Genomic DNA, 17,493 nt, shown 5'->3' on the forward strand with positions numbered 1-17,493 from the left:
ACACATTTTACTTGTTTTTTATCCTTATGCACAGTTAAATAAAGTTACAATAAGGAATGACAGTTAAATATTTTAAAATCAGGTTTCACTGTCGTAACGTCCCACGTTGCCTGACGGAGATTTGTATTGACGAATTACGAAGCAGTAAATATAAGGAAGGAACTTTTTATGCCCAATCAGATCGTGTTTCTTATCCTGAAGTCCCGCCCGTTGGTGACTCTAAAACAGCTTCGTTGGGGTAGATTTTATGTTTTTTACAATGCTTGGGTAAATATTTAGCAAGTGTTACTTCCTAACAAGTGTACATTCATGGGAATTAGTGAACAGGAACAATATCCGTCTCATTACCAGACTCTTTTTTTTTTTTTTTGCCCTGTGGAATTTTGCTATTCTTACAGCAGTATCGTTAGCAATGCTAAACAGCAGTAGCGTTGTAAAACCGGTGCTGCAGGTGACAACAACTTCTCCTCGCTCCTTGCTCGTTTAAAGACACATTTAACTTGGTTAAGCTCTCGTGGGCGTGAAGGTGAAACCTGTCTCGAGCGTTTCCAGACCGGAACAATGAATGTCTTCCGACACCTGATAAACTTTGGGGTGAACCCTGCAGCGCTGGCTTATGCCATGACCACTCTGGGGTCTAGCATGATAAACAATATGTTCAGCTTCTACTATGTGAAACTCTTCCTGAATAGGTACAAGATATCCGAAGGAGCGTTTCACCAATCACAAGTGAGTATGTTGACCTGTCCTTCTTGACCAATACTCTGTGAGTTGCACAGTTGTAGAGTACAATTTAAAGAGCCGGTTGCTTAAAATAAAAAAAACAACTGGCTTCTGAATTCTTCAAAGCATCAAAAAGAAAAGATTACCCATAAGAATTTCTATGGAATTTCTATCTTCATAGAATCACTTCAGTATCTGTGAAGTGATTCAGTTGCAGTCAAGAGGGCTAATATAAGCCGATGTCGATGTCTAACATGCATGCCCAGGAATGACTTCTTTTAGTAACCTAACGATTACTGATTATGATTGAATAGTAATTGTAGTTTCTCTCTACCACTATAAAAAGGATTTGCTTGATGGCACTCAGTGGAATAACAAATACCTAGAACAATGGGAAAGTCCAGAGAGCTGAGTGAATATTTAAGCAGGAAAACTGCTGATTTACACAGGATGGGAAGGTCTCTTGGAAACATTTCTAAACAAATGCAAATTCCAAGATCATCAGTTTAAACAAGTTATTCAAATGCAATTTGCAGAGGTCTAGAAGAACACCCCAACTGTCACTCTCAGATGATAGGAAATGGGTTATGATGTTCAGGAAAAGCTCGAAAACCACCAAAGCTGAAGGCTACTGTGAACTGGAAACTGCTGGAGCACCAGCGTCACCGTCCAGAGTGAAGTGAGTTTTACATCGCCATGGACTGCAAGTGTGTCAACCGAGATAGAAAGCCCCTCCCCCAAAGTCTGCATCTTCAAGTTAGACTGAAATCTGCAGCTGCTCACATGGACAAGCCAAAAAAAAAGATTTAATCCTAACCTGGTCAAACAAGGCAAAAAAATGGAGTTATTTGGACACACTGGCAAGGAATTTTTGAGAAGTAAAGTTGAGGCTTTCAATCTTAAGAATGCTCCATCAGCTTTGGACATGGTGGTGGTAGCATTATGCTGTGAGGCAGTTTTGCGCCCAGTGGTACTGATATGTTGCACAAAATGGGTGGAATAATGAAAAAGGAGGACTAGCAGGAGTCACAAAGACAAGGATCGGCTTGGTAAAGACTTTGATATGGACCAAGGGATAGATGTGGAAAATGCAAAGAACGGCATAGGTTTTGGGCTTAACTCTTTTTTTCACAAGTTTTACAGCTTTTCCTGATGATAAAAACCTCCAACATTGTCATACATAATACAAGTTCATAAGTGATTAACCAATGGATAAACAATTAAATGGCAGTAAAGTTCCTGTGTTATTTATTTATTTTAAAGTTTACTTCTTTTTTTAAAAAATTTCTGACAGATTTACTTGTTGTTGTTTTTATTAACACTTTTACATGCTTCCTATCCACAGGTGGTGTACATGGTGTGGAATGCAGTTAATGACCCTCTCTTTGGTTACCTGCAAGATAACTCCAGGGTACCCTGCTGCTCTCAGCGACGTCTCTCCATCCTGTACGGCGCTCCCCTCTACTCGCTAGCTTTTCTTTTAGCCTGGTTCCCATGGCGTTCCTACGCCCCTGGCGACTGGTTGAGTGGTTTACACTTGACAGTAGCGCTGTGTGCTTTCGATGGCATGCTAACTTTTGTGCTGTTGGCACAATGTGCCTTGTTTGCAGAGATTTCCAGCCATCATCAGAACAGACTTAGACTCATAAAGTACAACCAGGTAGGCCCTTCATCCTGACGTCTATTCTCTCTATGTACCTAAGCACGTCATTCTTTTCATATCCCTTCTTATTTATTTCCCAGGTGGCTTCTCTCATTGGCTCATCCAGTGTCCTCTTCTGTGGTGTGGTTTCCAACAACATGGAAGACTTCTTGGCCTTTCAGGCATTCGCTGTGCTGATTGCTATCCTGAGCTGTGGCTGCATGCTCTACACAGGCTTCCACAGCGAGAGCCGCTTTGACAATAAAGCATCTCAATCAGATGCTCCCGCGTCTGTTGATCAGACTTCGCATCCATTGGCATGCTCCTTCTCCACGTTGAAAACGTTGACATGGCAAATCCTGACCAACAGGGACTTTCAGCTATTTGTACTAATGAACTTCTTCCAGGTGTTCATGCTGGCCTTCTTTAATAATTTTACCATGATATTTACTGAGCACCTGATTCCTCCAGATGTGCTTCCATCATTGGCAAAGAGCATCATGTATGGAGCAGCATTCATCTGTCCACAGGTATCGTCCCACAGTGTTAGTGTTTTAGTTTTTTTCCCCATAAAGATTAGAATAAATGCTTTAAAATATCACACTGATTGCTTTAGTCCATTACAGTCACAGGTCCTGAACAGTGAGGTACAAAGATCATTTTCAGTTGATATTTACTGCTGACTGCACTGATAAAGGAATTGGTAAGCTTGGAAAATTTGAAATCCGTACTCAGGTGGTGCCAGTTTTCAGTTCTCAATTTGGAACAAGGTTGAAATACAGGGGATATAGACAATGTTAAATGGACAGTTTTTGTAGTATTTTGGGCAGAAATATTTGCAATAACTACTTAAAACCATTTATTTATATTCGTTTACCACATAGTTCATAAATAGAGCTATTCGGCTGCCAACTCTCCACCTTGCTCAAATGTCAGAGGTCTAAATAAACACCTGAAAGCACCGAAAAGGAAAGGGTTTTAAAATACTTGCAGCTTTTTAATCATCTGCTTTGCCTAACCCAATGTCTTGTTCCTGACTGTCCTCATTTTAGCTTTTAGTGCTGAGCTCGCAGAGTCTGCTGCATAGGCATGGCTACTACAGGATCATCCTCTTCATCTTCTATGTGGAGGCTGGAATGGCAGCTGTCATGCTAGCAATTGGTCCTCAGCACTACTATTTCATGGCATTTTTCCTCACCATTAACATGTAAGAAGTTACTGCTGGGCTTGTTTGTCTTGATATGTAAAAAGATTTTTTTCTTTTACTATACTGCATTGATTTTATTTCTTTTTGGTTTCTATGTTTTATACAGGGTTATAATTCAGGCCTCCTTCAGTCTTTTTGGGTTGCCTTTGGCTGACATTATTGACACTGACCTGCAGAAATACAAGCGCAGGTAAGAAACACAGTCGACAGTTTGGACACCACTGTCCTTTATGTCATACCGACAAAGCCAAAATTTTAATCAGCCGAGACATTTACCTTGTGCACTAGTTCTGTCAGTTATATGTAAGAAAGAACAGCTGAGTTTGATGGGAATATTATTAGTATTTATTTAGTATTTATTCAGAGATGGACCAAACTGGTGGGCCTGCAGACCAACCCTGCCATCCCCTTGACTTGTGTCACTATCATCATGACTATAAATATGAACGTCAGCACAAATGACTAATTCAGTCATTCCTCAGATTCAAATATAAACCACTTCATTAACTCTGGCTGCTACAGCATTGTTTTAAAACCTCCTGATTTTACTACATAAACTAGGAAAATATGCAACATTATTTCATTTAAGCACTCACAAATCTGTGTACTAACACGCAATGAAACAAGTTTATGATTTAATGTGTGATGATGCGTTTTCTTCTCTTCCTCGCCTCCTGTAGTTCCCCTCTCTCTTCCATGGTGTTTGGAACAAATGCACTGTTCACAAAGCCAGCTCAGTCTCTGGCTCCTATGATAGTGTTAAATATCCTGAACCACTTTGGGTATGAACAGCTGAAGGATGTCACAAAGGATTCAGATCCGAGGTACAGAGAGTTTCTTGCTACTTGTTGACTTAATGGGCCCAAATGTTTTTGGAGCTGGTTTTAAGATTATACCCATAAATCTATGACATGTGTCCTAAGTCTGTCTGTTAATACTTTGTCATAACTTGCTGTACAGTAAGCACTAAAAACCTGAGGAAAAAATAAGAGGGCCTTAGTTGCTGCAGCTGCTGATACCCATGTTTAATGTAGTACGTTTTCCAAAGCGTTCAGTTACTATTCAGCTTTAAGCCTGGGGCCGTTTATCCCATTATAGTATAAATAACCCGTTTTTCTATTGAAATGTAGATAATCCATCCTGTATAAAACAATAGCACCATGTAACAAGAATCTAACTTTGACCAATAAACTGTAATGACACTGATGGATTTAAAGTGTGTTTTAGATTTTAAACAAATGCAGAATAAGAAGCTAATCTAAAAAGTTAAAACTGTAAAGTAGTAAAATAAACCACCAAAAATCCACCACTGTGATCCCTTATCATTTCAGATAATCTAAATAGAGGCACATTTAATTTGAAGGAGAACAACATTTTTTTCTATGGTTGCTATTTAGTTTTATTATGCAGAAAATCGACTTTATAGTCAACTGAATAAACACCAGTTTCAAGAGACAGCCTCTCTGATTTGGCCTTTTTTTTTTCTAAGGTCACTGTTTATATAATTTTCTAAAATCTGAACCACTGAAACATTTGTTTTCCATCTACAATGTTTTTTTTTTTTTCTTGGGCTCTCCTACAGTGGATTTGTATGTGTCACAGTTTCAATTAATTGTTATATCTTATCGCAGGCCCTCACTTGATCCACTGCGTGAAAATAAAAATAAGCTCCCTTTAGACCACCTTACTTCTAAGTGGCAACCCTCGTAAACATAACATTTAACCAGTGGGTGGTTAAATTGTGCTCATAGCCATGAGCATGATTGGCCATATTAGGGATAGTGTTTCTCATTGACATCGTTCAGAGCCAAGACCTTGTCATAAACTGTTTAGAGGAATCTGAAGAGTGCTTTTGGCTCACAGCGATTCCTTGCACATAAACTGACTCTTGAAATATCTTAGATCTTTATGGTTTTGTACGTCCACTGATTCCTCTTTACACCATTTAAACGAGTCACAGTCAACATGCACAGGCATGCTTTTGCAGTTTCCGTAATTAGCATTGTGACAGTCAGGATGATTCAGCTGTAAATAAATGTAACTACACCAACACTTTGTTTGTCCTTGTTTTTAGTGCCTTGGAGAGCCTCCACAGAGCCATGTTCTACTTGGTTTGCTTGGTGCCCATGTGTGTCGCTGCTCTGCAAGTCCTGGCTTGGAGGCCGTTTTCCATTCGCAACAGTCACACAGTTGACACAAAGTATATTGATGGCTAATATCAGTATTCTCGGTATTCAAAGAACCTGGCTTAATTGCCTGTAGTTGGGATCTGTAAATGAATAATTTAAAATGAGTATTTTTGTATATTTAAATGAGTGAATATATTGAAATTTTAACAGGGAACAACTGTAAATCATCAAGTACCTTAAAATCAAACAAATCAAGGGGCTTTAAATATTTGAAGTGGAAAAAAGTAAATGTTTTAAATGGCAATTTTCATCTGGGTGCAAATATATCTAGACTTTATCCCACTTACTTTGATTTAAAAGTGGTATTTTACTTCCCATTCTTAAACATTTACTGGTTGTTGGGTTGGGTGGGGCACAAATTCAGCATTATAATAGTTTGTTAGTTTATAATTAGTTTGTGAGATATATTTTTATGACAGAATCCCACCAACTGTTCAGCTACACTTATCAGGATCCTACATTATAAGGTGGATGTTCGGAAGGCCAAAAGGTTCTGAGTAAACAATGAACTTAACTAAAGGAACTTTACTCATGCAAACATTGAAGTTGGATGTTAAATTGCTGCTTTAGCAATGAGAACAAATAGTCGAGACATTCTCGATCCTTAAAGAGTCAACTGAAACACAAACTCAAGCATCTACTTGAAGAGAAGTATTTAGTTAACAGCTTCGCATCTCTGGAACAAAAAACTTGTCATGTGGTTATTTCTTGAAGACTATCATTTAAGTGTCGACTTTGATTTTTTTTTTTGATCATTTTGTACACAAAAAATATTTTGTTTCATTTTTTTTGTCTGTTTATGATGCTTTTATATATCATCTATATAATGGAGAGGGAGAGAAAGGTAAAAACACTCCATTTAGCTTTTCACAGATGCAGACGCATAAAGTGGCCACATAACATCAGAAATTATTGTCACTTAAACTCAGGTCTCACAAGCTCTGGCATCAACAGTGATGATCAATGAAAGGTATTCATCAAGAACAAAAAATTTCATTTTGCCAGTTAATGAAATGCCTTATTTTACCCGATGAAAAAGACAGTTAGTGTCACAAACCTGATGGTTAATAACCTCCATGCAGATTAAAAAAACAAAACATGATTCAAGTGGCTCGCATCACCTGTATTTGATAGTTTACAGTAGAGAGAAGCCCAAACGGGGCAGTTTATGCAGACTTTGAATAAAGGCTGTAAATGGTGAAAACTAATCTAAGGATTATAATCCAGTGTATGAATGGACATTATAATGTAAAATGTATTGAGATTTAGGGGATGGGATATGCTTCACAACTGGCTCAGAATGCTAAACACTGCCTTAATGTGAATTTCTAATAAGTTTACTGTGATTTCTCTAAAGAGAAACAAGGCCCTCTCTTTTCCTATGATAACATAAGCTGTATTTGACATACAGACATGTGCTGTATCTTGTTCTATGTTTTGGTATCAGATTCTATAAATGTGTTGTTTCTAATTAAAAATGGTAAAAAAAATCTATCCGTGGTACATTTATGTTTTTGATTAGATTTTAAGAATGTTTTAAAGAAATTCTTGGTCAATAATGTAACAAACATTAAGCGCTATCAAAAAAGTGCCATGACCCCTTTAATGAGAAATGGCTTTATCATTTCATGTCAGTTCACTGCCAGTAATCGTCGTGATTAATGATTCGTGCAATAAAAGGTGTAACATTTTGCTTTTTGTAGAAGTGAAATTCACATGTAATTCCTCTAATGTGGATCGTCTAATTATCCCCCTTTTGTGTTGCAGAAAGTCCTGAAAATAAAATCCTTGGAAAAAGTTGTTATGAGCAACAAGGAAGCTGTGGAAGCGCGGTGGAGACCAACACAACTTCGAATGCTTTGTGAGAGGCGGGTTGTGTAAGAGCCTTGACGTTTAGAGAGGAAATAGTCGCCTGGTCCACGCTGGTTTTGTAGTTTTTATGTCTCATTTCATGAGAAAAGATTAGAAGCACAAATGACTTGCATCCTTTGCAGACTTGCTTGTTTCCTCAGACTCAACAGCATCATCCAGCTGGTGTTTAATGGCTTTACAATTTCCTTTCCGTCAAGATGATGGAGGTCTGAATTCATCAATTCCTTGAATGAAGCTTAGACATTTTGATAGATGTCATCAGAAGAATGCTGCAGGTCGTTGCTCGAGGGCTGAAACGATATTAAAACTTGGTCAAAAACAGTTAAATTGAATTTTGTACAGACATCCTGCGGCAGAAGTTACACAATCTGTCTATTTGACTAAATCTAACCTCAACATGCTGCAACAACAACATTTACCTCAACTTCAGAAGAGCTTCTGCTTGCTGTTTGATTGTTTTTCTCCATGTTTCTCTTCTTGTGCATTTCTTTCAGCACGTCCTGGAACTGTACTTTTTTATTTGCGTTTTTCTATAAGGGAAAAGATGAGTAAAAATTTATTATAAAGCCCTTTTTTTGGAGGGGGGGTTAGGATTTTTTTTCTGCCTTGGTATTTACAGAGGGTTTAGTTCGTTCCTGTTCCTCTTTTTTTTTTTTTTTTGCATCTGTGGGCTTTCCCTATTTTGAAAACAATGGATTCATCAAACATGAGTTAAAACAGAAGAGAGAGACCTTGTCGTTTTTGGATGTCTTTCTGCAGATGTTCATATTGCAGCCATACTAGAACAGAAAGAGAAAGGTTAATTTCACGTGAGCACAAACTGACTTTCAGTCCGGCTTGTACAATAGATCACATTAAAATAAATGTGTCTGTGATTCACCTTCTTTAGAATGATGAGCGTCACTATAGTCAAGCTGTAGACGGCCAAGAGGACAAATGATACCAACACGATTTTTCCCATCACTGTTTTAGTATTTTCTAAAAAAAAGAAAGAAAGTGAAGGCGTCGTCTTCATTTTAATGACTGTAAAATGAGTTTTCTCTCTAAACAGTCCTTACCTCTCACTACAAGAGTTGCTCCCTCCCCTACAAACGGTGTGCAGCACCCATTCTGAGTTGCTGCGGCACAGAAGTACATCCCGCTGTCACTCGCTTTAAGTGAATTAATTTGAAAAGACGCTTCTCCTTGGTACTTTTTACTCATATGAAGCGGTAGAGAGACATTCTCTTTGAACCAGTAAAATTCTACTGAACACTTGGAAATAACTGTACAATTGAAAACAGCTTCTTCCCCTATTTTCTTCCAGATTATGTTGTTTGACTGTGATATGTTGACATGACATGTATCCTTGCCAGCTGCAATAAACAGGCAAAAGAGAATCAATATGAATCACACCCAGCCTTTTACATATATTTCCTAGAGGAATTATTTACAGACGGCAAAGATATGAAAATGATCTTACCTGTGACCAACAGGTGGGCGAGCAGGAGAGACAGCCAAAACAACCGGTCCATGTCTGCGGCTTGAAAGACACTGAATGATCTCATGATTCCTTGTATCAGCCGTTTTTTTTTTTTAAATGGCTGACAACATGGGAAGTGGTAGACTGAACTTCCTCAAGTCTACTAGTTCCTTCTTATTTTCCTGTATTGTGCAGCTCTACAGTACAATTAATGGATTTGTATATATTCAAAGCGTTTATTGTGTTTATGGTAACATGATATTATGAACTACTGTACTACTAGTATTTACTGTTTAAAATGTAAGTACATTTAATTGATTTCACGCTCTTAAATGAAGGATTGCGAGGTTTGGTGTCACTGGCGATGGGGAATCACAAATAGCCCCATCACCCCTTATTACCCAACATGGGCAACATTTTTGCGTGTAGACACAAATGTCAACTCATGCTGTGCACACATGATGGCGCAATCTAGGAACGGTAGAACAATAACTTTGAATTATTGAGAATGTGTAGAGATTTGGTGACAGGACTCCGGCAGTAATAATATCATGCAAGGTTATGCGGAAAGTAAATAACTCAGTGCAAGTCAATAAAGCTGAATGTGTAGTTTTGGAGAAATATGTATGAAGCAATCGTGCTCACACAAGAGAGTAAATTCTATGAATTTTGTTTTCGCTGATTTTATTTTCCCCACATTTTGTTATTTATGCATCTACACTGCCTTGAAAGAGGATTTACCACATTCCTGACTTCTTAGCTTTTTTGCATATTTGTCACATTTCACGTTTCATAATAATCAAACACAACCTCAGTAAAAACAGAATTACGTTTTTAAATGATTCTTTTCATTTATCTATTATCCAAACCTACTCAGCCCTGCCTAAAAAATTGCCCCGCTAACCTAATTATGAGGTTGTGACCAATTTGACAGCAAGTACTGCCAGACACTCATGCCACTTCCCTTCACCCTCTTGTAAATCATTACTTAACTGTGATTAACCATATTTTTGGCCTGACAATTGCCAGACCTGCTGACTCAAGAAATACATATCTGGCACAGTAAAGTGGGGTAGAAATATCCGAAAAAGCCAGCACATCATGCCCCAATCTAAAGAAATTTAAGAACAGGTGAGGAACAGTCATAGACATCTATCAGTCTGGAAAGAGTTAAAAAATAAAAACACGTTTCTGAGGCTTTGGGGCTCCAGTGAACCACCCGGTGAGGACCGTTATTAACAAATGGAGAAAACTTGGAACACTGGTGAGCTTACCAGGAGTGCCCTGTGAGCCAAACTTACTCCAAAAGAGCATTGAGGACTAATTCACAAGGTTACAAAAGAATCCGGAATGACATCTAAGGAACCGAAGGCTTCATTTGGCTCAGTTAAGGTCAGAGTTCATGCTTCAACAATAGGAAAGAGACCAGGCAAAAATGGCCTCCATGGGAGGAGAAAACCACTGATGACTAAAAAGATCACAAAGCCTGGTCTTACATATGCCAGAAAAAACATTTTGATGAGAGCATTTCATAAAAAGAAAATCATATCAACAGCCAGTTCTTGCTGCCAAGGATGGCACAGCCAGTTATTAGGTTTATGGGGTTTACAAGTCTGTGATGACCCTCCTCATTCAACCAGGGCTCATGTTCTCAGCGTCGTGCTTGTTGTGGGCGGGTCCTCTCCTGCTGTCACTCATTCTCTGGTCCAATGCAAATCTGTCTATGTGTTTTGTCCCGCCCCCTTCCACGTCGACCTGCACTCTCGCCATATTTTCAAGCCCGTGAATCCCGGTGTGTTGTGCCTCCAAGTTGAGCAGAAGAATCTTTCACACCAGGCAGGATCAAGCGTGACCCGTTTCAAAGTCCACGTTAGCTTCTCAGCTGTGTCTCTGTTATTTTTCTTTTTGCAGCTATGAACATCTTCAGGCTCACAGGAGATCTTTCTCATCTGGCTGCTATCATCATCCTGCTACTCAAAATATGGAAAAGCAGGTCGTGTGCAGGTGAGCACTGGATATAGCTTTAATATAAATGCTACAGTGAGGTTTTCTAATGTCACTAGTTCCGTTTCACTTGTGTTAATCGATAAAAAAAATCTGATCTTTTAAGGCAGCAACCTCTAAGCTACCTACCTAGCAATGCTAACGTTTCCTCTTCATTCATTTGAAGCAGCGGCTAATAGCTGCTGAATGGGCTAACTGATGATGGCAGCTAAAAAGTGCTGCCTGCATCTCCATCACAAGCTACTACTAAGTTTGCTGCAGTTAGACAGTGAAATATTAAAGTTGGTGGAAAATATAACGCAGACACATCAAAGTAACGGTTGACTTTGAAGGAATTCCTTTTGTACGTTAATCGTTCTCCGATCTGTGGATTGAGTGCGGTCAGTTGGGTTCCTACTGCTTACTGGACAATTAAGCACATTAATGGAACCTTTAACAAATATATTTAGAATAACTTTTTGCGGTTTCTGCTTCTACGTTTCAGCACCACCCCCTCCACCTCACATCCATTTACTCCTGCTCGGATAGTTTGACTGTTTAAGTGTGAGGGGCTCGATTTTTTGGGTCTGGCTTCTGACGTGGCGTTCTAGAAAGCGCTACGGAAGTAGATACCTGCTAAAAAGAGTTTGTACAAAGTTTTACTTATTTAAAAATGCATTTTATGCTTATAGACTCACATAAAAATTTAGGCATTAATAATAATAACTAACAACATAGGCAGCAGTGATGCAGTCTATGATTATCTAAAGTCCTAGATAAGTCATAGAAGGGGGCGGTTTTGTGTCCCACTTTCGATAAAGATTTGTGATTGATTAAAAAAGTTGACGCATGCGTTTTGGGTGAAAAGCTAAAACCTGAAGAATATGTAGCTTTGTGTTAAATCTGGAGGTACTGGAAGTTTAAAATATTGATTGATTTATTAAAACGTATAGGTCTTAACAGTCACTTACACGACTCCTTATGGAGATCCCCAATAAAACGAAACCAAGGGAAAATCTAACTTGTGTTGAGGAAGAGATTACTCAAAGTGAATCTGAGAGGCTGTTAATTGAACTGGTCTGTCATTAAAATTGAAAGACAATGAATATGCACTCAGCCTGACATCAACATACAATGAACATACAAAAAATTAGCTTTTTTTCTGAATATACACTCTTAACATATAACATCCTCTGATCTGAGGTCATTGATTTTAATGACCAATAATTTTGAATATTGTCTGCTTGGTAGAAACTGGTTGAAAAAACACGTCTGTTTATAAAGAGTGTCTCCTATTATTTATTTATTTTTATTTATTTCCCCACGTTGCCTGTCTCTTACCACTGCCACCAGTAAATCAGGGCACACGATGACCGACCCAAAATACCCTTAAAAAGTGTGATATCAGTTAAGAATATAAAGAACATGGATCAAAACATTTGACGTTGTTCAGGAAAGATTGTTATCGATTCCAAAAAGACACACCAAACACGCCAAACTCAAACATGCCACAGAGAGTGAAGATGGCACTTGCTGAAAACCCCCGATGTTTATCAGGAAGAATGTCGAGCAAACACTAGTTGAGATTCCTGGAGAATTAGGACCTGATTGTGGTTTTGAGGTGGTGCATCATGTTCTTGCATCATGTGTACCATGTATCATGGGAAGATACAGGGTACACTTTGGACAGGACATGAAGTCTGATAACAGTTTTACTCATGCTCACAGATATGAACAATTCACAGCCACTTAAAAAAATAAATAAATCTAATCTCCATGTATTTGGAATACGTGGGAAAAACTGTCCTATGGGCAAATCAGGACAGGCTGACATCACTCATTATTCCATTAACCCTTTAAAATGAATCCAAACGAAAAGAAACGGTCTTGTTTTTTGAACTCTTGAGACTTCGGAGTTTCATCTTTTTTCCAGCAGATGTCACTGTTCAATAAAGAAAAAACATGATTTGTTTTGCCCAGGCTGTTTGTGAAGCTTTGTGTGAACTGCTGAGGTATATGTCAGCCTAAACTGTGTTTCTGCTTGATATTTTTCTTAAAGGCATCTCTGGAAAGAGCCAAATTCTGTTTGCTCTTGTGTTCACCACACGTTACTTGGATCTGTTCACCTCTTTCATCTCCCTGTATAACACATGCATGAAGGTAAGACACCGCCAACCACACAGCCCTGACCCTCACATAGGTTTCACCATTTCTCCCAGAACACTCCAGTGACAGGCTGTTCTTTGCTGTTTACCAGCTGATCTACATCGGTTGCGCATATGCCACCGTATACCTAATCTACGCGAAGTTCAGGGCCACCTACGATGGAAACCACGACAGTTTCAGAGTGGAGTTCCTGGTGGTTCCTGTCGGGGGTCTTTCTGTTCTCATTAACCATGACTTCTCTCCCCTGGAGGTGAGTTCAAACTGCTGTATCGCAGTCAAATTGTGAGGCACATGATCTATTCCAAACCAGACATTTTGGGAGTAAATGTAAAATTGTGTTCCTGAATATGTAAATGTCTTCTGCAGATCCTGTGGACGTTCTCCATCTACCTGGAGTCTGTGGCAATTCTGCCTCAGCTCTTCATGATCAGTAAGACCGGGGAGGCTGAGACGATCACCACCCACTACCTGTTCTGCCTAGGGCTGTATCGGGCCCTTTACCTCTTCAACTGGATCTGGCGTTTCTACTTTGAGGGCTTCTTTGACATGATTGCCATAGTGGCTGGTGTGGTCCAGACTGTCCTCTACTGTGACTTCTTCTATCTTTATGTCACCAAAGGTGGGTTTAAGCATCGATATTATTCAGATATTGGCTAATTTGTTATTATTTATATAGACGTGAAATATGTGGGGACACTTTAGTTGATGTAGTTGCTCTTCGTGCCCTCGCTGGCCCTGAAATCATTCCTTAAATTTGATGAAAGGGATGAGTGTAAACATCCAGTGTCTTGTTCCCTGGAAAACCCTCATCCTAGAGTTCAGGCTACGCTAATCTGACGTTTCAGCAGCGCAAGTTTCCTGAAAGAAAATTCTCCAAAGTTATGGCTGTTTAAGACAAAATTCCCTCCTTATCTTACTGTAAATCGAGTGTCCCGGGAAAGGCATAAAGGAGATGTTGTGCAATGATTTGGAAATTCCCAGCTGGTTTGATGGTTGTTAGCGTCAACTGAACTTGTATTTTATTATTATTTAATATTCTTTCTATTTTACAAAGCCAAATTATAGTGCTTTGAAAACCCACCCATGCATTTCCTTCGGCTTATCTAATTCAGGGTCATGGGGGTGGCTGGAGCAAATCCCAGCTGGCACAAATCAAAAGGCAGGATACAGCCCGAGCAGCTCGCCAGTCTGTCAAAGGGCTTTCAGAGCCATTAACACCAATTCACTGTTTAAACAGCATTATTAGAGAAAACTGCTGCATCTGTGGAGACACTCGTTTGTCACTACAGAGATCTTTAAAACTCAAATTTGATGTTTTTTGTAAGTTTGTTACATTTTAACTCAACTCAGTTGATATTTTTTAAGTTCCTTTTTTAAATGGATCTCATTTTGTTGGTTGTTAGTTGTAGCTTGTTGATTGGGGCAACTTTGGATGATTTTTTTTATCATCCTCATCTGGAACTTTCAGTTGCTCCCTTATTTTTGACCTTTTTAAAAGGTCATCACAGCTGATGGATCCGCATGTTTGATTTGGCACATTGGATGCCTTTCCTGACGCAATCCCAATCTCATTTAATCAGGCTCGTCCCATAGCTTGTGACCCCCTGGGTTTGTGTCCTTTCCCAGAAATAAACCAGGGCTCTCATTTAAGGCATCCATATAAAAAATGATTAGCAAGTGGATTGAACATGAGAAATATGTGTTTTTCATTCATCAACACGTCAGAGGAACTTTTATTCTCTGCTCGGGGGACATAGTTCCTGGAACAGTTTAACTCAAAAGAGCCAGAGGGCGTTCTTAACTGCTGTGAACAAGCTTGACGTCACCCAGAAAATCTCTGGCTTTTCCTGAAAACTCACGCTTGTATTCATCAAATGTGACGGCTGCGCAAAACTACACACTTGGATGTACTTGTCCTTTTGCTCCCGCACAATGGGGGCTCACACATCTTTCTGTTTGCTGTTTAAAGGATTTTTCTAATGATCAATTAACCTTTTTAACATGAAAGCTTGTATCAGGTAACGTCACACTGTTTGAATGCAAAAGAGAGAGTTGCTGGAAATGAAAATGATTCCTTTTAAAATTAATGTTTAATTTGTAGCATTAGTGATCGGTTCATCTTTAAAAGACAGCTTTCCCAAAGCCTTTGAGCCACAAAGAGGGAACACAGACTGAGGAATGGTCCACTTTTAAGTGATCTTACATGTGTAGTGTCAGTGCATAGTGGAATAAATAACGTGTGGCTGCAGGAATAAAGATGGCTCTCACCTGATGACTGTCTAACTTTATATCCCTCAGTGTTGAAAGGCAAGAAGCTGAGCCTGCCAGCGTAAAAAAGCATGGAAGGAGACGGCGACTCCGAGCAGACTCAGGAGGTGTGGAGAGGAAGTCATGGATTCTCATGACCTGTAGTAAAAGACGCCTGAGACAGAGAGCCAACTATCGGGGGGAAAAAACACTAGTCTTCTTGATGATTACTGATGGAACTGGTAAATGCCAACAAACACCAGAGCTGAACAAAGATCAGTCCAGATCAACTATTGGATTTTTGTGTTCAGCATCTTGCCTTAAGCTTTTTTTCATTGCTGTTCAAATAGGAGAAAAGGATTTGGTTTTTTGTTTTTGTGCGTTTTTCCGCTACATGTGAGGTGTATGCGCTTTTTTTTTTTTTGCTTTTTTTTTTTTTAAAGTTTTTTTTTAAATTTTCTTTTTTTTCCTTTTTTTTTAAAATTTTTTATTTTTTATTTTTATTTTTAAAAGAAAAACATCATCCATGGTGGTCGACTTTGATAAGTACCTTGTTTGACTTGGTAATGAAATGCACAAAATGTACAGTCTTATTAAAGCGTGAGATAAAGAGTGATGTATCAGAGTGCCTGATAAAGTTCTCACAGTTTCTCACAGTATTTTTTTTTTTTTAATTCTTTTTACTTTTGCATTTTTTTAAGGTATGCATATCCTCTAATACATGTATCAAGTTTTTTTTTTCTGTAATGTTTAAAGAGGTCAACATAATTTCGCACCAGCATGCTCATTATTTTGTAAAACATGGCTTTCTAAATGAACATTTTAACAGAATTAATGGTTTGATCTTAAATTCAAGAAGTAACCCATGAAATGAATGACTTTAATGCCAGCAATCATTTCATGGCAGGTATCAGTATTTTCCCAATGGTGGCTGTCTCGAATAAGGATGCTTGGTAACGGTTTTTCTTCTGCTCACTGTTCTTTGTTATGTAGCTTCACACAGTCTTGAATAAATGCTGCATCACATTTCTAGATGCCGACAGAGCACAAACTCTCACTGCACCCCGGCAACAAACTCATGAATGCCTTCCGGTGGCGACGCGCCAGTTACATGGATCCTGAAATGTTGGGAATGGGGACAAAACTAACAGCCACTTTTCCCACACTGGGGATGCTTCCCTGTTTATCCTCCAGCACATTGTCACATCTCAGTTGTTACCTGTATGGCTCAGTTATTAAGAAAGTGCGATGGTCACCAACGGGTGCATTGCTAAAAAGGCCTCTCGTTTCTTTTTATAGTAGCGTTCCTAAATAATTCATTTTATTCTTCTTTTTTTTTTTTTTTTTTTTTGCATGTTATCACCTCCATTAAAGATTTTATGAGAATCATATCTAGTGTGTGTGAGTGATTTTTATTTTTCCTTTTTCCAATCAGAATTGTAATGTCTTTTGTTAAATATATAATCTGCAAAGGTACGAATGATGACCAGAGAAAGAAAAAAAAATAGGTCCCGAAGGAGGCAAGAGGAAAGAAATGAAGGAAGAAAGGTAGATGAACTGCCAGAGATTCAATTCAATTTTATTTATATAGCGCCAAATCACAACATAAGTCGCCTCAAGGCGCTTCATAGATACAGAGAAAAACCCAACAATCATATGACCCCCTATGAGCAAGCACTTTGGCGACAGTGGGAAGGAAAAACTCCCTTTTAACAGGAAGAAACCTCCGGCAGAACCAGGCTCAGGGAGGGGCGGCCATCTGCTGCGACCGGTTTGGGTGAGAGAAGGAAGACAGGATAAAAGACATGCTGTGGAAGAGAGACAGAGGTTAATAACAAATATGATTCAATGCAGAGAGGTCTGTTAATACATAGTGAGTGAGAAAGGTGACTGGAAAGGAAAAACTCAATGCATCATGGGAATCCCCCGGCAGCCTATGTCTATTGCAGCATAACTAAGGGAGGATTCAGGGTCACCTGGTCCAGCCCTAACTATATGCTTT

General features: G+C 38.9%; 3 protein-coding genes across 5 annotated transcripts; 2 read left to right on the forward strand and 1 right to left on the reverse strand.

Annotated features, from left to right (window-relative positions):
- The first annotated feature begins 138 nt into the window (after positions 1-138).
- mfsd13al (major facilitator superfamily domain containing 13a-like) lies at positions 139-9,538 on the forward strand. Of its 3 annotated transcripts, none has more exons than XM_086289177.1 (8): positions 139-729; positions 2,069-2,383; positions 2,467-2,895; positions 3,418-3,572; positions 3,679-3,762; positions 4,253-4,396; positions 5,647-5,772; positions 7,529-9,538. In XM_086289177.1, the coding sequence occupies exons 1-8, from the start codon at positions 562-564 to the stop codon at positions 7,536-7,538; spliced, it is 1,431 nt and encodes a 476-aa protein (XP_086145303.1). In that variant the 5' UTR covers positions 139-561; the 3' UTR covers positions 7,539-9,538. The 3 variants fall into 3 exon arrangements, with proteins under 3 accessions (XP_086145303.1, XP_086145302.1, XP_086145304.1); XM_086289178.1 differs by adding an exon at positions 1,260-1,402 and having other exon boundaries at positions 595-729; positions 5,647-9,536; XM_086289176.1 differs by having other exon boundaries at positions 140-729; positions 5,647-9,535.
- LOC147332560 (uncharacterized) lies at positions 6,028-9,512 on the reverse strand. The gene is made up of 6 exons (XM_086289180.1): positions 9,096-9,512; positions 8,692-8,988; positions 8,514-8,611; positions 8,365-8,412; positions 8,053-8,163; positions 6,028-7,923 (listed from the first exon to the last, which is right to left on the reverse strand). Exons 1-6 carry the CDS (start codon positions 9,178-9,180, stop codon positions 7,870-7,872), a joined length of 693 nt encoding a protein of 230 aa, XP_086145306.1. The 5' UTR covers positions 9,181-9,512; the 3' UTR covers positions 6,028-7,869.
- A 1,292-nt stretch (positions 9,539-10,830) lies between the features above and the next one.
- kdelr2a (KDEL endoplasmic reticulum protein retention receptor 2a) lies at positions 10,831-16,882 on the forward strand. Its single transcript, XM_086289181.1, has 5 exons — positions 10,831-11,099; positions 13,138-13,238; positions 13,336-13,494; positions 13,611-13,863; positions 15,543-16,882. The coding sequence occupies exons 1-5, from the start codon at positions 11,009-11,011 to the stop codon at positions 15,575-15,577; spliced, it is 639 nt and encodes a 212-aa protein (XP_086145307.1). The 5' UTR covers positions 10,831-11,008; the 3' UTR covers positions 15,578-16,882.
- The last annotated feature ends 611 nt before the right edge of the window (positions 16,883-17,493 follow it).

This window comes from Aulonocara sp. 'chitande type north' Nkhata Bay, linkage group LG4 (genome assembly GCF_057382095.1).
Source record: "Aulonocara sp. 'chitande type north' Nkhata Bay isolate Kocher_YH1m ecotype deep benthic linkage group LG4, A_spYH_male_GT1.1, whole genome shotgun sequence".
Taxonomy (NCBI): Eukaryota; Metazoa; Chordata; class Actinopteri; order Cichliformes; family Cichlidae; genus Aulonocara; species Aulonocara sp. 'chitande type north' Nkhata Bay.